Source organism: Chiloscyllium punctatum, chromosome 13 (genome assembly GCF_047496795.1).
Source record: "Chiloscyllium punctatum isolate Juve2018m chromosome 13, sChiPun1.3, whole genome shotgun sequence".
Taxonomy (NCBI): domain Eukaryota; kingdom Metazoa; phylum Chordata; class Chondrichthyes; order Orectolobiformes; family Hemiscylliidae; genus Chiloscyllium; species Chiloscyllium punctatum.
The window spans coordinates 84,139,948-84,166,179 of NC_092751.1; the positions used below are offsets into that span (position 1 = coordinate 84,139,948).

Genomic DNA, 26,232 nt, shown 5'->3' on the forward strand with positions numbered 1-26,232 from the left:
GTACACCACAACAGCAACCATCCTGTATACCACAACACCAACCGTCCTGTACATCACAACACCAACCATCCTGTACATCACAACACCAACCATCCTGTACACCACAACACCAACCATCCCATACGCCACACACACAAAACACCCAGTACACCACAACACCAACCATCCTGTACATCACAATACCAACCATCCTGTACATCACAACACCAACCATCCTGTACACCACAACATCAACCATCCTGTACATCACAACACCACCCATCCTGTACGCCACAACACCAAAAACCAAGTACACCACAACACCAACCATCCTGTACACCACAACAGCAACCATCCTGTACATCACAACACCAACCATCCTGTATACCACAACATCAACCATCCTGTACATCACAACACCAACTATCCTGTACATCACAACACCAACCATCCCATACGCCACAACACCAACCATCCCATACGCCACACACACAAAACACCCAGTACATCACAACACCAACCATCCTGTACATCACAACACCAACCATCCTGTACATCGCAACACCAACCATCCTGTACACCACAACACCAACCATCCTGTACACCACAACACCAACCATCCTGTATACCACAACACCAACCATCCAGTATATCACAACACTAACGATCCTGCATACCACAATATCAACCATCCTCTGTACCACAACACCAAATATCCTTTACACCACAACACCAATCATCCTGTATACCGCAACACCAACCATTCCGTATGCCACAACACCAAACACCCAGTACATCACAACACCAATCATCCTGTACATCACAACACCAACCATCCTGTACATCAGAACACCAAACATGCTGTACATCACAACACCAACCATCCTGTATACCACAACACCAACCATCCTGTACATCAGAACACCAAACATGCTGTACATCACAACACCAACCATCCCGTATGCCACAACACCAAACACCCAGTACATCACAACACCAATCATCCTGTACACCACAACACCAATCATCCTGTACACCAGAACACCAACCATCCTGTACATCACAACACCAACCATCCTGTACACCACAACACCAACCATCCTGTATACCACAACACCAACCATCCAGTACATCACAACACTAATGATCCTGCATACCACAATACCAACCATCCTCTGTACCACAACACCAATCATCCTGTATACCACAACACCAACCATCCCGTATGCCACAACACCAAACACCCAGTACACCACAACACCAACCATCCTGTACATCACAACACCAACCATCATGTACACCACAAATCCAACAATGCTGTATGCCACAACACTAACCTTCCTGTATGCCACAACACCAACCATCCTGTACACCACAACACCAACCATCCTGTCCATCACAACACCAACTATCCTGTACACCACAACACCAACCATCCTGTACACCACAACACCAACCATCCTGTACACCACAACACCAAACCTCCAGTACACCACAACACCAACCATCATGTACACCACAACACCAACCATCCTGTCCACCACAACACCAACCATTATGTACACCACAACACCAACCATCCTGTACACCACAACACCAACCATCATGCACACCACAACACCAAACCCCCAGTACACCACAACACCAACCATTCTGTATACCACAACACCAACCATCATGCACACCACAACACCAAACCCCCAGTACACCACAACACCAACCATCATGTACACCACAACACTAACCTTCCTGTACACCACAACATGGTGGCTCAGTGGACTGCACTGCAGCCTCAGAGCTCCAGGAACCCGGGTTTGATTCCTGCCTAGTGCGACTGTCTGTGTGGAGTTTACACATTCTCCCCGTGTCTGCGTGGTTTCCTTTGGGTGCAACGGTTTTCTCCCAGAGTCCAAAGGTGTGCACGTCATGTGAATTGGACATGCGAAATTGCCCCTCATGTTAGGTGTTTTAGTCGGGGGTAAATATGTGGTAGGGGAATGAGTTTGGGTGGGTTACTCTTTGGAGGGTTAGTATGAACTTGTTGGGCTGAAGGGCCTATTTCCACACTGTAGGGAATCTAATCTAATCAAGCCAACCATGCTGTGTAAGGTGTAGGTCTGGGTGGAAGATGCTCTTTGGAAGGTCGATGTGGGCTTATTGGGCTGAATGGCCTGCTTCCACACTGTAGGGATTCTGTGATTCCCTGAACATTCCGTGTAACATGCACGGTTTCAGTCCAGAAAAGGTTCACTCGACTGATCTGGGTATGGAGGGACTGTCTTACGGGCAGAGGTTTTGTAAATTGGACCTGTGCTCATTGAAGTGTCGGAGAATGAAAGGCAGCTTGGCTGAAACACACAAGATTCTTAGAAAACTTTACAGGATAGATGTGGAGCAGTTGTTTCCCATTATGGGAGAAGGCTTTAATGAGGATGAGGATGAATTTGTTGTTCAGACAGTTATGAATCAGGGGAATTTTTTTACCACAGAGGACTGTCAAGACTGGTCATAACTTAAATTCAAGGTTGAGTCAGACTGACTTTAATTTAGGGCATCAAGGGTTATGGGAAACAGACAGGAAAGTGGAGTTGTGGATTGCCAGGTCAGCCATGATCTCATTGAATGGCAGGATAGACTCAACAGGCTGAATGATCTCTTTCTGCCCTTATGGCCTTCCTTAAAGTGCCTTTGTTGGTCCTGTCTACTATAGCAACCATTTCTCCAAAGACAGCCAGGGGGTGCCAGAGTGAGGTAACTGAGAGAAGACGAAGGCTTGACTACCTTAGGGAAAATCGAGGAAGAGCATGAGGATTTGGTATCATGGAGCAGGCGGGTGGGAAAGAATTTGGGACATTACCTTTGGAGGCTGCGCCACCGACAGCCCAGAGGTGGGAAGCCCCAGTTCCTTCCAACCTGTTCGAAGCATTTTTTTAAAGACAATGGGCTGCATCACATCACATGCTGACTTGACATGGGCATTATCTTAATGTTATTGACAAGATCTGTAATGAGTTATGATTTGGAGGAGCTGATGTTGGACTGGGGTGTATGAAGTTGAAAATCTTACAACTCCAGGTTATAGCCCAACAGGTTTATTTGGAAGCATTAGCTTTTGGAGTGCTGTTTCTGACAACCACCTGATGAAGGAGCAGCGCTCCAAAAGCTAGGGCTTCCAAGTAAACCTGTTGGACTATAACCTGGTGTTGTGTGATTTTTTAACTTTGTACTGAATTATGTGGGGATGCAGGCAGGCTGACGATATTGATGTCTGATGTCTGAGAGTACGATGGTGGGGAACTGATTCCAGAGCCTCTTGTCATCCAGTATATAACCCAGTCATTGGTCGAATTGACTTGGATCTGTGTCTTATCAATGACTGCAGTTCCTAAGCTGAATTACTTCATAAGAATGTCATCAATCAGTCAAACTAACGTGGTGGCTTTAGCTCACTCACTGTCACCTTACACCATTCGCTCCATTTGGAATTAGAACAAAGAACAATGCAGCACAGGAACAGGCCCTTCGGCCCATCAAGCCTGTGCTGACACACTTTGCCCTTCCATACTAAAACTGTCTTCACTTACAGGATCCTTCTATTCCCTTCATATTCATGTATTCATCCAGGTGCTTTTTGAATGCTGCTATTCTGTCTGTTTCCACCCCCTCCTCTGGCAGTGTGTTCCATGCACTCACCACCCTTTGTGTGAAAAACTTGCCTCAGACAGCTCTTTTAAACTCGCCTCCACCCCCACCTCCCTTGAACCTGTGCACCCAGTAATTGACCCTTCCAACTTGAAGACAAACCTCATACACCCCATTCTATCCATACCATTCACAATCTTATAAACGTCTATCAGGTCACCCCTGAACCTCCTGCATTCCAGTGAAAACAAACCCAGTCTATCCAACCTGTCTTCATAGATAAGAACCCTATACCAGGCAACATCCTGGTAAATCTTTTCTGTACCCTCTCCAAAGCATTCTGCTCGCCATTGTATACAGTGTAGTGAGCAGAACTGTATGCAATATTCCAAGTGTGACCTAACTAAAGTTCTATAAAGCTGCAGCATAACTTGTCTGTCCTTACACTCAATGCCCCTTCCAATGAAGGCAAGCATGCCATAGGCTTGGTTTATTACTTTATCTAGCTGCACTGCCACCTTCAGTGATCAGTGGATATGCACACCCAGATCCCTCTGCATATCAACTACTCCGAAGGGTTCTGTGATTCACTGTATAATTTCCACCTGTACTTGACCTTCATCACCTCACATTTGTCCAGATTAAACTCTATCTGCCATTTTTCTGCCCATGCCTCCAACTGATCTGTATCCTACTGTGTCTTCTGACAATCCTCCTCATGATCTGCACCTCCACCAATTTTTGTATTATCTGCACACTTACTAATTAGACCAGCTATGTTTTCCTCCAAATCATTTACATAGACCACAAACAACAGTGGTCCCAGCTCTGATCCTTGTGGAACACCAGTAGTCACAACCCTCCATTCCAAACAGCATCCTTCCACTGCTTCCCGCTGACTCCTATGACTAAGCCAATTCTGTATCCATTAGATTAGATTACTTACAACGTGGAAACAGGCCCTTCGGCCCAACAAGTCCACACCGCCCCGCCAAAGTGCAACCCACCCATACCCCTACATTTACCCCTTACCTAACACTACGGGCAATTTAGCGTAGCCAATTCACCTGACCTGCACATCTTTGGACTGTGGGAGGAAACCGGAGCACCCGGAGGAAACCCACGCAGACACGGGGAGAATGTGCAAACTCCACACAGTCAGTCACCTGAGGCGGGAACTGAACCCTGATGCCAAGTAACTTCACCTTTTGTACCAGCCTGCCACTGGGGAATTGTTATATCTCATGAAAGTACTAATTATGAATCTGCCTTGGTTCCAATTAGCACCCCCTTAAACCCCCCATGAAAGGGAGGATATTTCCCTCTGTAGTATTCTTTCACAGGACAAATTATTAACCCTTTACCCCATTAGCAGTATTTGCGGCTATCTGGAACTCAGGAGCCAATCTGCAAATATCAACTAATTCCTCTTATTGAGCATGTGGTTACGACAAACCCAGTTCCTGCCAGGATTGTAAAGGTCATTCCCTGTTCAAAGTTTCAGTGGTTAGCCCCTCGGAATGGAATGATAGTCTCATTCGAACAAACCAACACTCAAAGCTAACATTACCACATTATGAAGCTTAATCAATAGCAGCATTGCATTTAGCACATCTACAGTCAGTTTGATTAACCCTTTCCTTACAACATCGGTGCTGACTTTTTATAGAATAAATTCAGAATTAATTGCATTGCCTCGTTCCCCTCATTGTCCTGTATCTTCTGTTGTAAGGTCAGGTTTGGACTCTGATACATGAAAATTAATTTGCTTTATTAGATTAAATTTCCTACTGTGTGGAAACAGGCCCTTCGGCCCAACCAACCCACACCGACCCTCTGAAAAGTAACCCACCCAGACCCATTTCCCTCTGACTAACGCACCTAACACTACAGGCAATTTAGCATGACCAATCCACTTGACCTGCACATCTTTGGACTGTGGGAGGAAACCGGAGCATCCGGAGGAAACCCACACAGACATGGGGAGAATGTGCAAACTCCACACAGACAGTCACCCGAACCTGGAACTTTGGTGCTGTGAGGCAGCAGTGCTAAACACTGAGCCACCGTGCCACCCCAGAAAAGATTTATAAGGTATAGCTATACAGAAGGGAACTGTGTAGACATGGTTCTTAGTCTATGTGATCAATCACACATGCTTTGATGCTATTCTTAGAATAAAATTACAGTTAACCCTTTCGTCCACATTTCTCCCCGAATTCACTCTTCCTACAAACTGGTAAGTCACAAATTATTAACAGTCTTCATCTTAAACTACTGTAAGCATCTCTTCAGCTTCGATGGTGTGAGGTTGTTTGGTGTATGTAACCTGTAATATTGGCAGCTCCTTTGCTTTGACCTGAGTTTTCTGAGACTGTTGAAATACCGTTGGGACTTCAGAAGGTCAGATAATCTCCTCCTTACCTTCACTTCAGACTCGAGCACAGGGAAGGATGTTTTTTTTTTATTCTTTCAGGGAACTGGCTGGACCAGCGTTTATTGCCTATACCCCATGGCGAATTCACCTTCTTGAACCGCTGCAGTCCACTTAGTGTAGGGACACCTCCAATACTGTTAGGAAGGGAGTAGCAGGATTTTGACCCAATAGCACTGATGGAGCAGCGATATGTTTCTAAGTCAGGATGGTGAGTGGCTTGGAGGGGAACTTGGAGTTGGTGGTGCTCCCATGTATCTGCTGTTCCTGTCCTTCTAGATGGTAGATGTTGTGAGTTCAGAAGGTGCTGTCTCAGGAGTTTTGCAGTAATAGTACACACTGCTACTACTGAGCGTCGGGAGGTGGAGGGAATGGATGTTTGTGGATGTGATGCCAATGAAGCGAGCTTCTTTGTCCTGGATGGTGTCAAACTTTGTGAGTGGTGGAGCTGGACTTATCCAGGCATATCTGTATGTAACTGTTGATATCACAATTGCTGCTGCACTTCATTGGCAGAATGGGAAGACAAATTTACCTGTTTGTTGCCTTCTGCATAGGATCCCGACAGTGTGGAATCAAACCATTCAGCCCATCAAGTCCACACTGACCTTCCAAAGAGCATCCCACCTCATCCCATCCCCATATCCCTGTACTTCCATGGCCAATACACCTAGCCTGCACATCCCTGGACAGTATGGGCAATTTAGCTCAGCCAATCCACCCTAACCTGCACATCTTTGGACTATGGAAGGAAACCAGAGCACCCAGAGGAAAGCCCACACAGACATGGGGAAAATGTGCAAACAGCACACAGAGTCACCCAAGGCTGGAATCAAACCTGAGTCGCTGGCACTGTAAGGCAGCGGTGCTAAACCACGGAGCCACTGTACCACCCCGATCCTCAAAATCTTCTCAAAAGACACAACAGAGTCTTCACAGATATTGTTGTTGGAGTCCAAGGATATAGTACAATCCCAGACCTCTGCTTCCATGAAAGTTGATACAAGTAACAGATCCATTCTCTGTCAATGTTCCTGAAAGGTCTGGAATGGCCTCTTGTGGCTAATCTCGACAGTTCTTGATGTGTCTTCAGTTGCTGTTTGCTGCCGCCCCTCTGAAGAAAGTGAAAGATCTTTGTTATCTTGCAATGGCCCTCAGGATTGAGACTCGACAGAAGAATACTGGATTAGTGGTGCTGGAAGAGCACAGCAGTTCAGGCAGCATCCAACGAGCAGCGAAATCAATGTTTCGGGCAAAAGCCCTTCATCAGGAGAAACTGATTCATTGTGCACTGAGCCGATTTCAATGTCTCCTGTAACCTGATAACTGAAATTCAAGGTCATTCAAGCTTCTCTGTTAATGAAGAAGGGTAATATCTAGGGATGACCCACACAAAGTATCAATGATCTCTCTCTCTCTCATTATAACAAAGTATAGCCCACACACACTACCTCACTCTGAACCTTCACGTCTCCTGTATCTAAACATTGAATGGAAGACTATTGGAGAATCGGAGCCCTCAACAACAATGTGGCAGCCATCACAAAATAGAAATGTCTGCCCAGTTTAAAAGATAACTTTCTTGCCTTTTCTTACCAGAATTCATCTTGTCGCTGTGTGTCATCAGAGGAGTTGGAATCCTGCCAGCTGAGCCAGTTCCTCAGCATCCTGTGATGCTTGGACACTGAGAGAATGTTCTGGTCTCATCAAAATGTTCTGTGTTGCTGAGTCTGGTCTGAAATGATCTCTGTCTCCCATCGCTCATGACCCAAATTGGGCAGAACCACCACCAGCAGGGATCTTTAATGGCATCAACCATTAAAGATGGTTCCCACTCTCTTTGCTGCTGCATTTTCTGAGTCCCCCCTTTTTTTTTCCCATTGTCCTCCAATCTGTGGGACCGCACAGTGGCTCAGTGGTAAGCACTGCTGCCTCACAGCACCAGGGACCTGGGCTCGGTTCCACCCTTGGGCGACTGTGCGGAGTTCTCCCCGTATCTGCGTGGGTTTCCTCCCACAATCCAAAGACATGCAGGTTAGGTGGATTGGCCGTGCTAAATTGTACATAGTGTCTGGGAGCATTCAGGTTAGGTGGGTTAACCATGGGAAATGCAGTCACAGGAATAGAGTAGGGAGGTAGGTCTGGGTGGGATGCTCTTTGGAGGGTCAGTGTGCCATCAATGGGCTAAATGGCCTGTTTCCACACTTTGGGGATTCTGTGTTAATCTATTACTCAGTGTGTCCCTGCTGCAGGCTTGTCCCACACTTTGCCAGCATTACACAGGGTTTCGCACTCCATGGTACGCTGTTTTAAGATTATTCTCACTAATAGTCATATAGCTAGATTGGCCCTATCACTCACCTACTGGATTCATTCAATTCATCCCCGGGATTGGGAATGGCTGGCGGGACCAGCATTTATTGCCCATCACTGATTGCCCACAGAGGAAGTGCAATTGAGTGTCAAGTTGCTGTGTGTCTGAAGTCACATGTAGGCCAGACCAGGTAAGGATGACAGATTTCCTTTTCTAAAGGTCATTAGTGAACTAGATGGGGTTTTCCTATCAATTGGCCTTAATTTCGTGGTCATCATTAGATGTTTAATTCTGGATTTAATTGAATTCAACATTAATCGGCCGTGGTTGAATTCAAACCCAGAACCCTCAGAACCCCCAGAACACGACTCAGTGGCTCAGTGGTTAGCACTGCTGCCTCACAGCACCAGGGACCCGGGTTCAATTCCCACCTCAGGCAACTGTCTGTGTGGAGTTTGCACATTCTCCCCGTGTCTGCATGGGTTTCCTCCCACAGTCCAAAGGTTAGGCGAATTAGCCATGCTAAGTTGCCTGTAGTGTTAGGTGCATTAGTCAAGGGGAAATGTAGGGCAATGGGTCTGGGTGGGTGGGTTGGTGTGAACTTGTTGGGCCAAAGGGCCTGTTTCCACACTGTAGGGAATCTAATCTAATCAAAACATTCCTTGGTTTTCTGCATCGATAGTTGAGCAATGATTCGACCAGGGCTATTGCCACCACATTGGAGTTGGGTTTTTCCTCAGATGTTCGCTTGTCAGCTGCCTCTGGTCCTGCAGCTCGAGTTATCACTGTCACCCTGTCGCGAGGTCAGCTCTGCACTCTGCTCAGTAAACATTAATAGGCTTGAAGAAGTTTAACTATCTAATAGATGTGGTAATAAAAGAACAGAGATTGCTGGAAAAGCTCAGCAGATCTGGCAGCATCTGTGCAGAGAAATCAGAGTTAACATTTTGGGTGCAGTGACCCTTTCTCTCCTCAGATGCTGCCAGACCTGCTGAGCTTTTCTAGCAACTTCTGTTTTTGTTTCTAATTTACAGTTCTTTTGGTTTTTATGGGAATAGAAGACCTTTCTGGACACATAAAAAGTTGGTTTCTAGTTCTGTGTGATTTGGCATCACTACAAAATAGTTCCTAATGCATATGCTCAGTACGTATTGGACCTCTGGGCTCAAGGGGATTCCAGACCAGTCTCACATCATCCTCGAGGTGAAGCTGAGCACATCCTGGAATCAAGGCCTAGCATGTCCTTGAGTCAAGGCCTACCACTTCCTTGAGTCAAGGCCCAGTACATCTTAGAGTCAAGGCCCAGCGCAGTCTGGAGGCAAGGCCCAGCACATCCTGGAGTCAATGCACAGTGCATCCTGGAGTCAAGGCAAAGCGCAACCTGGAGGCAAGGCTTAGCGCAACCTGGAGGCAAGGCCCAGCACATCCTGGAGTCAATGCACAGTGCATCCTGGAGTCAAGGCAAAGCGCAACCTGGAGGCAAGGCTTAGCGCAACCTGGAGGCAAGGCTTAGCGCATCCTGGAGTCAAGGCCCAGCACATCCTGGAGTCAAGGCCTGTGCATCCTGGAGTCAAGGCCCAGCGCAGTCTGGCGTCAAGGCCCAGCACATCCTGGAGTCAAGGCCCAGCGCATCCTAGAATCAAGGCCCAGCGCGGGTGTCCTGGGGTCAAGGCCCAGTGTGTACTGGAGTCGAGGCTCGGCGCGTCTTGGAGTCAAGGCCTAGCCGCATCCTGGAATCAAGGCCCTGTACATCCTGGAGTCAAGGCCTAGTGCGTCCTGGATTCAAGGCCCAGCGCATCCCGGAGTCAAGGCTCAGTGCGTCATGGTGTCAAGGCCCAGTGCAGCCTGGAGTCAAGGCCTGGCACATCCTGGAGTCAAGGCTCAGTGCGTCCTCTAGTCAAGGCTCAGTGCATCCTGGAGTCACGGCCCAGTGCAGCCTAGAGTCAAGGTCCAGTGCAGCCTGGAGTCAAGGCCTGGCACGTCCTAGAATCAAGGCTCAGTGTGTCCTGGAGTCAAAGGTCAGTGCATCCTGGAGTCAAGGCCCAGTGCAGCCTAGAGTTAAGGCCCAGCCCAGACTGCAGTCAAGGCCCAGTGCAGCCTGAATACAAGGCCCAATGCAGCCTGGAGTCAAGGCCTGGTGCAGCCTGGAGGCAATGTGCCGGCATGGGCTGGGTTGGAAGGACTGTTGCTCTGAACTTTTTAATTCTCTATTTTCTAATTTATTCCTACAGTCTACAATGCTGGACTTATTTATTTCCTTATTTTTCTAATTGTTCTTTCCTAAGAAATTGTCCTGAAGAATCTGCACCTAGGTAACTTGTACCGAAAGTGGTGCTGTAAGTGGTGACTTGTAAACTTTTCACTGCACTCATGTGAGAGGGGGAGGCACTATCCTTGTGGTATTATCACAGGACTATTCATCCAGAGACCCCAGGTAAGGTTCTGGGGACCCACCATGACAGGTGGTGGAATTTGATTTTTTTTTAAATCTGGAATTAAGAGTCCAATGATGATTGTGAAACCTCTGTCAATTGTCAGGAAAAAAAAAAACCATTTGCTTCACACACGTTCTGTTGGGAGGACAATCTGCCATCCTTAGTTGGTCTGGCCTACATGTCACTCCAGACCACAGCAATATGGCTGACTCTTAACTGCCCTCTGAGCAATTAGGGATGGGCAATACATGCTGGTCTAACCGGCAGCGCCATCATCTTGTAAATGAATAAAGAAACAACATGTGACAATAAAGCCAATTCAATTCGATTATGGTAACAGTATAGTTAACCATTTACTCCGCAGCACCCACTGAGGAAATTATAAGATGTGATTGTCTCTACCTCACGTTCTTTGACACAAAACATTGAAACTTTCAAGGACCTTCTGTATAACAACGTTTCCCTGATCTGTGTCCTCACTCTTCCAATGACCTTTCTCCAATTCAGCAACTCATCTTTCCTCAATCAATAAAACAAAGCACTCCATGAGTTACTATCCCTTTGTTAAATCTCTTTCGTCTTCTCTGCTTGTAATGGAAATAACTCTAATATCCCAAGCGTCTCTGCACAGTAGTAACGCCCAAATCTGTCACCATCTGTGGGGTGAGGGAGAAGTAAGTTGGGAACCACAAGGAAGATTCATGTACTGTCTTTGTGACCTCAAGAAGCACTCTTCAGCCAATTAAGTGCTTTATTAGTGGTTCACTGTTATGACATTGCAAACTTGGCAGCCAAATGTACAGCAAGATCCAAAAAAAAGCAATGAAATATTGATCAGAATTCCAGGCTTTGGTGTTGGCAGGAGATAGTTATTGTTGAGGGCATCAGGGAAACACCTTGGTTTTTCATTGAAATAATGTCTCTGAGGTGGGATTTGAACCTGTGACCTTTTGACTCAGAGTACAGCAGACTCGTGGGTTTGCGTGTTCGTTAGATATAGGACATACTGCGCAGAACAGGCCCTTCACCCCTCGATGTTGCGCCAACCTGTGAACTAATATAAGCCCATCCCCCTACATTATCCCATCATCATCCATGTGCTTATCCAAGGATTGTTTAAATGCCCCTAATATGGTTGAGTTAACTACGTTGGCAGGCAGGGCATTCCACGCCCTTACCACTCTCTGAGTAAAGAACCTGCCTCTGACATCTGCCTTAAATCTATCACACCTCAATTTGTGGCTATGCCCCCTTGTACGTCATCCTGGGAAAAAGACTCCTTCTGTTCCTATCTTCCAATGATCCCAGTGACTCCAAGTTGCACACTCTTTCTCTGGCTGCAACATTCTTCCTACAATATACAACGCAGAATTAAATACTTTCAAACTCATCTCTGTGACACTGAGCATAAACTAGGTTTTGCGTTTACGACAGTTTGCTGAGTGGGTCGGAGCCATATCAACTGTGAATTCCTGTGAGAAAAAGATTTACAAATGTTAAATAAGTAAATTAGCTGCCAGAACAGAGACCCGGGTTCAATTCCCGCCTCAGGCGACTGACTGTGTGGAGTTTGCACATTCTCCCTATGTCTGCGTGGGTTTCCTCCGGGTGCTCCGGTTTCCTCCCACATTCCAAAGATGTGCAGGTCAGGTGAATTGGCTATGCTAAATTGTCCGTAGTGTTAGGTAAGGGGCAGATGTAGGGGTATGGGTGGGTTGCGCTTCGGCGGGGCGGTGTGGACTTGTTGGGCAGAAGGGCCTGTTTTCCACACTGTAAGTAATCTAATCTAATCTAATCTAATCTAAAAACTGTTTGCAGAACTGATTAGTAAACCTTTTGTTCAGGAATTGAATGAGTCACGTTGAGGAAAATGAAGGACATTTGGTGTATCTATTTAAACAGAAGATATCTGGGGATCCAACTGTAACAATTTATGGATTTTACCTTTCACATCCTCAGGATTTTCCACATGATTCATGTTTTGTTGTGCATTTTGTTGTGCTCTTCAATGAAAACAATGCAGATGCTGGAGATCTAAAATAAACAAAGAGAATGCTGGAGAAGCTCAGCAAGTCTGGCAGTACCGGTGGAGAGAGGAACAGAGTTAACATTTCAAATTCAGTTCAAAACTTGTTCCATTCTGAAGCAGAGTCACACTGGATTTGGAACGTTAACTCTACTTTCTCTCTCTGCAGATGCTGTCAGATCTGCTGAGTTTCTCCATCATTCTCTGTGTTTCTGTGATGTTTAACTATATTTAGTCTCGCGAAGTAATGCTGCTGGAGTCTATGGAATTATCTATCAAATGTTTTATTTGCAGCTTGATCTATTGATGATCAGTCCCCAAGCAAGTCTCCTCTCATATGTTTCAATTCCAAGAGGATGCCCCAAATTGTTAAGTTCCTGGGTGAGGAAGGATGAACTGATTCATCTTCTGTGATCACCAGGCCCCTCAGTTAATCACAACCAGATTAATTTTGCAAAGATCCTTTCCCTTGTGGATACCTTATGCATGAATTTATGTTTTAAAAGGGGCCAATTTAACCAGACTTCCTTGAGTTATCAAAAGAGAGAGCTTATTGGTTACTAACCAAAAGAAGAAATAATAATGTAGCACATACACACAGATTAGGAATAAGACATGCGTCAAAACCATGTTTAAAATGGATATCAGTCACTGACACACTTGTGAAAAGTCGATATTAACATATTGCAGCCATTACACTGGATGTTGTTAGTGGTGTGTGATGTTGGCGGTTGAGCAGTCAATTTTGAGATGCCGGTTAATTGAAATTAATTTGTCATTGTTCCTTTCGATGGTAGCTGGCTGACAACACTTAGAGCGAGAGATAGTTATCTCCTTTACTTGCAGTGCAGGAGTGTTTAATGGCCATTCCTAATCTGTCTCCTTTGCAGCATTCTAATCCAATCACTACTACACCACATCACTAACAACACAGAGACCAACAGCTGTGGTCAATTTTAACCGTCCGTTTCTGGATGTCAGTGGGAGAGTAGAAAACAAACATAACTTCAGGAGATGACTTCCTCCTGAGAAGGGGATATGGGCAGTCAGCCTCTCACTATCTCCTCCTTATTACTCTTTCTGTTTGACTCTGTTAACAGGGACCTTTCATCTATCTACACAGAACACCGCCAGAACCCACATTTGACCCATATGCCTCTAACCTCTCCTATTCACGTACTTACCCAAATGTCTTTTAAATGTTGTACCTGTACTCACATCCACCATTTCCTCTGGCAGTTCAGTCCACACACAAATACACTCTCTGTGTGCAAATGTTGCCCCTCATACCCTTTTTAAATGTTTCTCCTCACACCTTACAAAATGCCCCCTAGCTTTGAATTCCCCTACCCTGGGGAAAAGACCTTATCTAGTCACCTTATGATTTTATAAACCTCAAGGTCACTGAAGGTACATCCACAGTCAGCTCTTGTCATGTCTTTTAAAAAAAAACATATTGGAATTAAACGTTTGGTATCTCCATAAGTGCTTTAGAGTTTTAATCCGTCCCCGTCATGCTGCTGCATACACATCATCACTACATGGGGTAAGAGCTTCTGCTCCCTCCAGCTCACTCCACTTAATCATGCAACCCTGATAGCATTTGCTTTTATAATCATCATTCTGTATGTTAACCCCAGCATAGTTGGTGTGTCGTCTGACACAGCAGGTTAACCTACACACAAGAAAGTCCCGAGACAATTAACCAGTTAGTCCGATTATAATTGTCAATCGAGGTATGGGATCTTTTAGACTGTCCTGTGAAGGCAGACAGGACCTTGGAGTAACAGTGTCCTCATCGGCACTCCCTCTGTGCTGTGCTAAAGTAAAGATTGAACACAGGGCCTCCTAACCTCCCACCACACCCCACCCAACCCAAGTTGGTAGTGTTATCACTGAACCAGTGCTGATTCCTGTGTACACTGTGTCCTTCGATTCATATGCCTCTAAAATACACAAATATTTAGCAACAGGGAAGGTTCCATAAGTTGCTCTCTGTGACCATTACCATATTATCTGTCTAATCATTGATACACGTTAGGAATTGTTGGTCAGTGACTTCAAAATGATGACAATGCAGATAAAAGATTCACCGTAGTAAAGGCCAATACCGTCACTTCAAGGTGACTGAATACCTTCAACTCTTGTGTTTCTTTAATTGGCATTCAAGCTGTTTTATCATCATTTAATTGTATGTGAGCCGGAGAGGGTCAATACAAGGAGCTCCAGCAGAACTGCCCACTGTGATGATGTGGTACAGATCTGCAGACAGAATGGTTTAGAATCAGGAAGGAGTTTCAGTATCGGTGTGATTAGTCATAGAGTCATACAGCACGGAAACAGACCCTTCAGTCCAACTAGCCCACCCTGACCATACTCTCAAACTAAACTAGTCCCACTTGCCTGCGCTTGGCCCATATCCCTCCAAACCTTTTTTATTCATGAACCTACCCAAATATCTTCTAAATGTTGTAATTGTACCTGGATCCACCACTTCTTCTAGCAGTTCATTCCGACCATGTGTGTAAAAATGTTGCCCCTCATATCCTTTATAAATCTTTCTCCATTCACCTCAAGAATATGCCCCTTGGTTTTGAAACTCCTCCACCCTAGAGAAAAGACCATTGCTATTCATCTTAACTATGTCCCTCAAGATTCTGTAAGGTCACCCCTCAACCTCCACCACTCCAATGAAGAAATCCCAGCCTATCCAGTCTATCTTTATATCTCAAACTTTCCATTTCTGGCAACATCCTTGTAAACCTTTTCTGGACCCTCTCCAATTTAATAATATCCTTTCAAAACAGGGTGACCAGTACTCCAAAAGTGGCCTGATCAGCATCCTATGCAACTTAACATGACATCCCAACTCCTCTACTCAAAGGTCTGAGCAATGAAAGTAAGCGTACCAAATGTCTTCTTAACCATTGTCTACGAGTGACACAAAGTTCAAGGAATTGTGTACCTGAACCTCAAGATCACTCTGTTCTACGACATTTTAAACGGGCCCTACCATAAATTGTAGATGTCCTGCCCTTGTTTGGTTTACCAAAATGCAATACCTCGCATTTATCCAAATTAAACTCTATCTGCTACTCCTCAACCCATTGGCCCATTGGTCAAGATCTCTTTGTAGTCTTAAATTAGCTTCTTCGCTGTCCACAATGCCATCAATTTAGGTGTTATCCACAAACTTACTAACCATGCCTCCCTTGTTCTCAACCAGATCATTTATATAAAAGACAAACAAAAGTGGATCCAGTACCATTTTTTTAACTAGTTGTTAATATGGCATTGTAAATTATATCGTGTAGACTACAAAAGGCTCTTCTATTTAGACAGGAAGTGGATTATCTCTACCTCACTAGACCAAGCACGTCTCTGGGGCTTCCAACACTTCAAGAAAATGGTGTCAGCATCATGAGGCACTGCTCCTGAGGTGCCACGAACTTTCATGGGCAAACAATCTCCAAGTTGCATACTGACCCCGATATGTGACTGTGCGTCTGCACACAGACAGGGCCACTCAGCCCAACTCCGCTTTGTTGATATTTATGCTCCACATGAGCTTCCTATCCCTATACATCCTATCGTAAGGACAGACTGACTGGCAGAGGGGGTGGGGTAGCCCTGTTGGTAAGGAATGATATTCGGTCCCTTGCGCGGGGGGGACCTAGAATCTGGGGACGTAGAATCAGTATGGATAGAGCTGAGAAATTCTAAGGGTAGAAGGACCCTAATGGGAGTTATCCACAGGCCTCCAAACAATAGCCTGGATGTAGTGTGTAAGTTGAATAAGGAGCTGAAATTGGCCTGTCGCAAAGATATTATTACAGTTGTTACGGGGGATTTCAACATGCTGATAGACTGGGAGAATCAGGATGGTACTGGACCCCAAGAAAGAGACTTTGTGGAGTGCCTCCAAGATGGATTCTTAGAACAGCTTGTGCTGGAGCCTACCAGGGAGAAAGCAATTCTGGATCTGGTGTTGTGCAACGAACTGGATTTGATCAGGGACCTCGAAGTAAAGGAGCCATGAGGAGGCAGTGACCACAATACAATCAGCTTTAATCTGCAGTTTGAAAGGGAGAGGGTAGAATCAGAAGTGACAATATTTCAGTTGAATAAGGGGAACTATGGAGCTATGAGGGAGGAGCTGGCCAACGTTTAATGGTGCAATACCCAAGTGGGGATGGTAGTGGAACAACAATGGCAGATATTTCTGGGTATAATGCAGAAGGTGCAGGATCAGTTCATTCCAAAAAGGAAAAAAGATCCTAAGGGGAGGCATGGGTGGCCGTGGCTGACGAGGGAAGTTAAGGACCATATAAAGTCAAAAGGGAAAAATATAACATAGCAAAGATGAGTGGGAAATCGGAGGACTGGGAAGCTTTTAAAGAACAACAGAGGATAACTAAAAAGGAAATATGCAAAGAAAAAATAAGGTACAAAGGTAAACTGGCCAAAAGTATAAAGGAGGATAATAAAGGCTTTTTTAGGTATGTGAAAAGAAAAAAAATGGTGAAGACTAAAATTGGGCCCTTGAAGAAAGAAACGGATGAATTTATTATGGGGAACAAAGAAATGGCAGAAGAATTGAATTGGTACTTTAGATCTGTCTTCACTGGGGAAGACACGAGCAATCTCCCAGATGTAATAGTGGTTAAAGGACCTGAACTGAAGGGAATTTATATTAGGCAGGAAATGGAGTTGGAGAGACTGTTAGGTTTGAAGGCTGATAAGTCCCCAGACCTGATGGTCTACATCCCAGGGTACTGAAGGAGGTGGTTCGAGAAATCGTGGATGCGTTGGTGATCATTTTCCAATGTTCTATAGATTCAGGATCAGTTCCTGCGGATTGGAGGGTGGCTAATGTTGTCCCACTTTTTAAGAAAGGAGGGAGAGAGAAAACAGAGAATTATAGACCAGTTAATCTGACCTCAGTGGTGGGAAAACTGTTGGAGTCAATTATAAAGGACGAAATTACAACACGGCTGGATAGTAGTAACAGAATAGGTCAGAGTCAGCATGGATTTATGAAGGGGAAATCATGCTTGAATAATCTTCTGGAATTTTTTGAGGATGTAACTCTGAAGATGGACAAGGGAGATCCAGTAGATGTAGTATACCTGGACTTTCAGAAAGCCTTTGATAAAGTCCCACATAGGAGGTTAGTGAGCAAAATTAGGGCACATGGTATTATGGGCAAAATGCTGACATGGTTTGAAAATTGGTTGGCTGACAGGAAACAAAGAGTAGTGATAAACGGCTCCCTTTCGGAATGTGACCAGTGGTGTGCCGCAGGGATCAGTGCTGGGACCGCAGCTTTTTACAATGTACATTAATGATATAGATGAAGGTATTAAAAGTATTATTAGCAAATTTGCTGATGACACAAAGCTGGGTGGCAGGGTGAAATGTGAGGAGGATGTTAGGAGAATACAGGGCGACCTGGACATGCTAGGTGAGTGGACGGATGTTTGGCAGATGCAGTTTAATGTGGATAAATGTGTGGTTATCCACTTTGGTGGCAAGAACAGGAAGGCAGATTACTACCTGAATGGAGTCAAGTTAGGTAAAGGGGCAGTACAAAGAGATCTAGGTGTTCTTGTATACCAGTCAATGAAAGCAAGCATTCAGGTACAGAAGGCAGTGAGAAATCTAATAGCATGCTGGCCTTCGTAACAAGAGGAATTGAGTATAGAAGCAAAGAGGTCCTTCTGCAGCTGTATAGAGCCCTGATGAGACTGCACCTGGAATATTGTGCACAGTTTTGGTCTCCAAATTTGAGGAAAGACATTCTGGCTATTGAGGGAGTGCAGCGTAGGTTCACGAGGTCAATTCCAGGAATGGCGGGACTATCATACGCTGAAAGATTGGAGTGACTGGGCTTGTATACCCTTGAGTTTAGAAGGCTGAGAGGGGATATGATTGAGACGTATAAGATTATTAAAGAATTGGACACTCTGGAGGCAGGAAACATGTTTCTGCTGATCGGTGAGTCCCAAACCAGAGGAAACAGTTTAAGAATAAGGGGTAGACCAAAAGGAGGCCAGAAACTGGGTGGCCATGTGGAGCTCACACAGAGTGTTAGTGAGCAGGTTAATCCTTTGCAAGTGTCATTTGATACGAATGTTGTTAACCCTTTCCATCACTTTGCTGATGGTCAAGAGTAGACAGATGGGGCAGTAATCAGCCAGGTTACATCGGGTTCTGCGTTTTGCACTTAGGACATACTTGGGCGGTTTTCCACATTGTCAGCTGGTGTCTGCATCTATGCTGGAATAACTTGGCTAGGGATGTGGCAAGTCTTAGAACAGAAGTCTTCAGTTCTACAGCAGGGATTTTGTCAGGACCTTAGCCCTTGCAACGTTCATGCCTTCAGCCATTTCTTTATATCACACCGAGTGAATTGAAATGTCTGAAGACTGGCATCTGTAGAGACCTCAGGGCAAGGCTGAGATAGACCGTCAACCCACAACACTTCTGGCTGAAGATTGCTGCGGAAGCTTCAGCCTTATGTTTTGCACTGATGTGCTGGACTCCCCCATCATTAAAGATGGGGATATTTGTGGAGCCTCCTCCTCCAGCGAGTTGTTTCATTGTCCACCACCATCCACAACTGGTGGCAGGACTGCAGAGTTTAGATCTCATCTGTTGTCTGTGGAATCATTTCGCTCTGTCAATTGCACACTATTTCTTGACATTAGGATAGGCCTGTGTTGTAGCCTTGATTAGAGTGGTGCTGGAAAGGCACAGCAGGTCAGGCAGCATCTGGAAAATGCAATCCAATCTTGACTCTAATCTCCAGCATCTGCAGTGCTCACTTTCACCTTGAGTTGTAGCCTTACCAAGCTGACAGCTCATTTTCAGGTATTACTGGTACTGCTCCTGCCCTCCTACACTCTTCATTCAACTCGGGTAGATCTCCCACCTTGACGCAAATGGGAGAATATTGGTCCCTGAGGTCACACCTTGTGCTTGAATACAATTCTGCTGCTGATATTGAGCTCAGGCTGGAAGCCTAGTTTCACTCTGCTAGATATGCCCTTAATCTACCCCAGTCAGCACCGCGGTTGTTATAAGGGTAAAGTGGTAGAAGCTATCCTCAGTGTGAAGACGGGACTTCAACATCACAAGGACGGTGTGATGGTCTATCTATCACCATTGTCATCCATGATACACGGACTGGTGAGAGGAAGATCAAACAGATATTTTCCAATTCGTTACATGGCCACTTGTACACAATATTCAATGTTGCATTGTAGTGATCGGAGTGAGGTTGGCTAGGTGGATCTCATTGAGTATGAGATCCCCAAATGGGGGATGTTAACCTGGGCCAATCAGGGAGCCCTGGTTGACAGATATAAACAGCAGACTCAGACAGCGTCCTCACTCTAGGGACCGGCTCTGAGTTGGCTGGTTTGGGTCTTGGTACCATGCACGTGTAAATAAAGGGTGACTTGGTGACAGGATGCCAGCCTCTGTGGAGTTATTCCATGCATTATTTACATCAGGATGTCTGAAGGCCTGAGGGCTGATCCAAAAAGTCCTAAATCCTCCTTTGAGGCTTCTTGATTTTACAGAAGGTCCTCTATAAATCTAAAACGTTCCTTTCTGCCTGAACCTTTCTTTCTTGTAGAATTCAATGTTGCATTTCAAAAATACAAAGTCCTTTTCATGTACTCGTCCCTGTTGTCATCCTCCCTTGTCCTCCCTTCCCATACCCAATTAATAAGAAAAACTGGTTTCCATGGATACATTTCAGAACAAGCCGTTGTGTGTGACTGTGTGGTCATTCAGGACTGGAAACGTCAGCTTTGTCAAAGCAGGTCAGCTGAGGGGCTTTTGCTGGCACTTCTAACCGCATTTCCCTGCAGGAAGCATTCAGATAGATCAGGAGGCATTCCAGTTTATTTAATGATTCACCAAGTGTAATTCCTGCTCGTTCTCTCCCCCCTCACTGTTTGCAATATAAACCCACACTCCAAGGGCATGTTAAACTGGCCATTGCCGAGCAGAGTTGAAACAAGCAGACATGGGTCACAGACGGCAGACACTTCTTGTACTGAGCGCTGTAATGTGCATTCTGGTCCCAGGTAGGTGCATTCCAGATGAATCTTTCCAAACAGCAGCATGCACAAAAGACCCATGAAAAGAGGGGTCAAAATGGGGTGAAAAGAACAAAGTATTTAGGAGTAAAATAACGACCAACTTACCACAGATGTAAGGCTGTTATGTCTTGAGGTAATCTTCTTAAGTGAAGATAATTTGATAATTGTCCACAGAATCATTTCAAGGGAGTGATCAGAAAGGTGAGATTGACCCAGGTGGAAGAATGCAGTGAGTCAAAGTTCTATTTGTGTTTGACTTTGCCAATTAGCCTGCTGCGATTGTGCTGTGTACTCCCGCTCACCATTTCCTACACTACAACAGTCAGTTTGCGACTTGAAAGGACTCAGGGTAGTGAATCTGAATGTCCCAAGGCTGAAAAACAAGAAAAGTCCAAGCCTGTCTTCCTTTCTATGTCTTATCTCACCAGAGACAATCATAGTATCTAAGATGTAATAATTACAAACATATGAATGGCAGTACAGGCTGGACGGACCGAATGGCTTCCTCCTGCTCCTATCTTCTCTGCATTTGGGGAAATGCCTCAGCTCCCCAAGCCTCTTCAGCCTTTGACGCAACTCTCTCCTCTGAGAGCCATTATACAAAGTGCTAAGTAAGGACAATGTGGTACTTGACAGGGTTAACTCACAATAAAAGGTAAGAAGATGGAGCACTGAACCTGGAAGGAGTGTGGTGCTGGAAAAGCACAGCCGGTCAGGCAGCGTCCGAGGAGCAGGAGCGTCAACGTTTCAGGTGTAAGCCCTTCATCAGGAATGCAGGCTTATGCCCGAAACGTCGACTCTCCTGCTCCTCCAACGCTACCTGACCTGCTGTGCTTTTCTAACGTAGCCCTTTCTGACTCTGACTCTCCAGCATCTGCAGTCCTCATTTTCCCCCGAACCTGGAAGGAGCGAGGATTTGTGTATGTCCTAACGAGTGCCTCAGTGATTAACAGCATGGAGCTAAGATACTCTGTTGTAGTTTTAATCACCCTGTTTTAGAGATGTTACGACACATCTCTGGAAGAAATTAGATTTGAACCCAGGCCCTTCTGGCTCTTAGGGAGGGACACTACCACTGGTCACAGCAGCTTTCTCTTAAGTTGAGCCTAATATCTCATAAGAGACAATCATGTATCTTTAACTGTAAGGTGACAAACTAATAAATACAATGTAATACGTTTTTACAACTTTAATCAAGACTTAACCACTCTTCTGTTAAATATATAGTGTGGATGTCCTTCCCAATTTTTAACAGGATTAATACCAAGAATAAGGATTGGGGATAGTGAATCTAACCATTACATGTTGGAAGTGCTGACCACTCTGTGTGTTTGTCTGAGTGGGACCTAGACAGAAAGAAAAATCCAAACTTGATCAAATCCTGAAATCGACCTGCAGAATTGGGAATCAGGAAATGGGTTTATTTTCGGGTCAGGAATCGACCTCAGTTGGTGGGGTAATAAGAAATACTTCCAGGGGGCCTGGAGATGGGATCCCTGTCCAATTAAACATGGCCACCATCCACTTGAAGATGGAGGTCCATCTGGGGCCTTACCACTTCAGAGGAGCACCCAACTACAGTTACTGGGAAGTAACTGAGAGTTTGGTTCAAAAGGGAAAGTCGTTCTCGCACCCACTTTTTAAAAACTTGCACCAAAAAGCAACATCGCAAACAGTAAAGACATCGCAGTGGGAGAAAATGGAAGGGCGTGCCCCTTCCACAGTGGCCTTTGGCTGCACCTCCACTCACAGTAGGCAGAAGGAGCTTGTTGGGGCAGAACAAGAGGTGGACACATTGCCCTGGCACTGGGTACCCAGCTCCCGTTTATATGTGCAAACGCTCCTCCAAAACACCTCAGCCATTGGTTGACTGTTGTCCCAACCGGTTGGCGTCAGCGTTTTTAGATCAACCCAACCACCACCACCCTACCCTCATCCCAGCCGAGACTCCCACCTTGGTGGTAGGGTGCCCCTAAAATTCAGGAATCTGACAGCAGTGAAGGAGGTCAAACAGCCCAGCACAAGGTGGGCAACGAAAGGACATTGGAAGAGTCCCCTGCCTGACTCACGATTCGAATGAAACCTCTGACTCTTCTAAACTCCCATAGATTCAGGGGTTAGTCCTTCTAGCCTTTCCTCGAAAGGCAATCTGCTCATTGCAGGTGTGAGGCTGGACTGTTTCCAAAGCACTAACATCTTTCCTTCTGTAATTCTAAACACCAAAAGCCTTCCTGCACTGTTTCCACACTGTAGGGAATCTAATCTAAAATGCAGAGACATCAGAAAAACCAGATTAGTTGCACTTTTGAGCATATGCTTGTAGTTTTTGAGTTAAATTATCTCTTTCCCATTAGGGGTATACCTGACTGAGGAGACCGAAACCTGTCAGACCACGTTTGATGATGCCAACTACCAGGAATTTAGCAACAAGTTAAAGGTAACAGTTTCATAACTCTGAGTATTATAATTCCACTGTGAGTATCAGGATTGTCAACTCAATCTCATATAGAGGGAATATTCTGGATGTAGGTTTGCTCGCTGAGCTGGAAGGTTCATTTCCAGACGTTTTGTCACCCTACTAGGTAACATCATCAGTGATTCTCTGGGCAAAGCTTTCTAATTCTTGCTTTCTATTTATATGTTTGGGTTTCTTTGGGTTGGTGATGTCATTTCCTGTGGTGACATCATTTCCTGTGGTGGTGTAATTTCCTGTTCTTCTTCAACTGGGACAACACATCTATCCGAGGAGAAGTCAAACAGAGACATGCACAAGAATTCCTAGAGCATGGCATTCCAACTGGAACTCTATCAACAAACACTTGAGTTAGACCCCATCTACCACCTCCCTGTGGAAAATAACAGGAAATGACATGACTACAGCAAATGACATCACCACAGGAAATGACATCACCAACCCAAAGAAACCCAAACATATAAATAGAAAGCAGGAATTATCAACAGTGCTTCACCCAGAGGCCTACTGAAGATAATACCTAGTAGGGTGATAAAATGTCTGGAAATGGACATTACAGCTCAGCGAGCAAACCTACATCCAGAACCTCAACCTGAGCTACAAATCTTCTCAAAACTCACCGAGAGGGAATATTGTTCAGACCAGGAACTGTGTTTTAGACTTTGTGTGTCAACCAGACTTCTACAGCATCAGAGCTCCCCAGTTAACAGACTGTGATGAGTGCAAACACATGAGCAATACTGGCCTTTCACAATTCAGGCTTTATTTCCCATTCCCTTAACACAAAGTTGTACCATATTCTTATCTGCAATGGGAGAGCTGTGGGCAAATTTCACCAGCTTTACTTAAGGAGGGACATCCTTACATTGAAGGTAGTTCAGACAGTTCACTGGGCTGGTTACTGAGACTAAAGAAGTGCCTTAGGAGGAAAGACAGAACATGTTGAGTCTGTTTGTGATGGAGTGGAGAAGAATGTGAGGTGATCTTACAGAAACACGCCAAACTCTGAAGGACTTCAGAGAGTAGATGCTGAAAAGATGTCTGTTCTGTGGGGGCGTCTAAAACTAAAGAACCTCAGTTTCAAAGTAAGACATTGCCCATTTAAGATGGAGATGCAGAGAAACGTTTTCTCCGGGAGGTCACTCGTGTTAGCAATTCTTTCCCACGGACAGCAGTGGAAACTGTGTCATTAAATATATTCAAGGCTGAGTTAGACAGGTCTTTACAGAAAACAACAAATGCTGGAGATCACAGCTAGTCAGGCAGCATCCATGGAGAGAGAGCAAGCTAACGTTCGAGTCTAGATGACTCTTCATCAGAGCTGAGCTGAAGTGTGGAGGTATCAGCATTTATGCGATAGTTTGGGGAGGGGCAATGGGTGTAGACCGCCAGTGGAGAAATGCTATTGAAAGCTCAGAATGTGAGAAAGGCAGAACAATGGGGTGTCTCCTGCCAGACCGGAAAGGACAGACAATCCAATAGGGATTGGTGGTGGTGCTGTTGGGGGGGGGGGGGGGGGGGGGGGGGGAGGGAGGTGGGGGGGGGGGGCGGCCTTGCTGTGAAGGACATGATAACAGAATGTAACAAGTGAGACTCGAACTCGGGGACATGGCCTGGAGATTAGGTGGGGAAGTAGATTTAGGATCGCGATGAGGAGGGACTGCTATTCCCTGAGCGTAGTGAATCTATGGAACTCTCTGCTCAAGGAAACAGTAGATTCATTAAATACACTCAAGACCCAGTTGGATGGGTTTTTGCATGGTGGGTGAATTAAAGATTATGGGAATAATAAAGATAGGAGGAGCTGAGGTGATGGATAGATCAGCCATGAGCTTAATGAAGGGTGGAACAGGCTCGATGGGCCAAATGGCCTACTCCTGTTTCTATTACTACAAAACTATAGAACTATGAAAAGAAAAGGAAGAAATGGTTTGAAGGTATTAAGCTCAATATTAAATCAAGAAGGTTGTAAAGTGTCTTGTTTAAAGTGAGATGTTGTTTCTCCAGTCTGCTCTGGGATTCACTGGGACTCTGCAGCAGGCCGAGGACAGATCTTTGATTGTCAAAGGAGATGCTGGCATAGTGATAACATCTCTGGCCCAATAATCCCCGTGGCACAGGCTAATACCATGGAATGTGGGGACAAATCCGATCATGGCACCCAGTGGAGCTTAAATCAAATCAATAAATCTGGAATTACGAGCTAGTCGTGACTGTCATCAAAGAAAAGAAAAAAAAATTAAAGAAACCCAGCTGGTCTCAGGATAACTCTTTGAAGAACTGGACTCGAAATGTGATCACCATAATCTCATTAGGCCAAAGTGAGGACTGCAGATGCTAGAGATCAGAGTCAAGATTAGAAAATCTGTTCCTCGGATGCTGCCTGACCTGCTGTGCTTTTCCAGCACCACTCTAATCTAGACCATGATCTCATTGACTGGCAAAGCAGGCAGGAAAGGGGTTAATGAACCTTCTCCTTTTGTTAAGTTTCCATATTAACACGGAACAGCCTGGCTGAAAGGGGAAAACCCAGCTCATGGGGATCAACTCTTTATAATCAGTACCAATCCCCAATCCCCAAAATCAAAGGTGGAGGCGTTGTGTCAGCTTATTCACTGTGCACTATTGCACCATTGTCCAGTGACATGTAGAGATGCCACCAACTAGATGTGTAATGAACTGAACAGTATACAATGGTGGGTCGAGGGGGTGAGTACCTTTCAATCGTTCACCCTTACCAACTTGAACTCATTCAAACATCTGTTGTACAATTGTCTACAAAAATGTCTTGATATTTAGAGAATTAGTCAGAGAG

The 26,232-nt window shown here is 45.2% G+C and overlaps 1 protein-coding gene across 1 annotated transcript in view; it reads left to right on the plus strand.

The window, feature by feature from the left end:
* Positions 1 to 20,757: 20,757 nt before the first annotated feature.
* Positions 20,758 to 26,232, plus strand: part of LOC140484579 (uncharacterized) — a 38,183-nt gene continuing 32,708 nt past the window's right edge. Inside the window, exons 1-2 of the mRNA XM_072583033.1 lie at positions 20,758 to 20,929; positions 23,299 to 23,381. Of these exons, the coding sequence (XP_072439134.1) occupies positions 20,869 to 20,929; positions 23,299 to 23,381 (144 nt within the window). The 5' untranslated portion in view covers positions 20,758 to 20,868. The remainder of the gene's footprint in view (positions 20,930 to 23,298; positions 23,382 to 26,232) is intronic.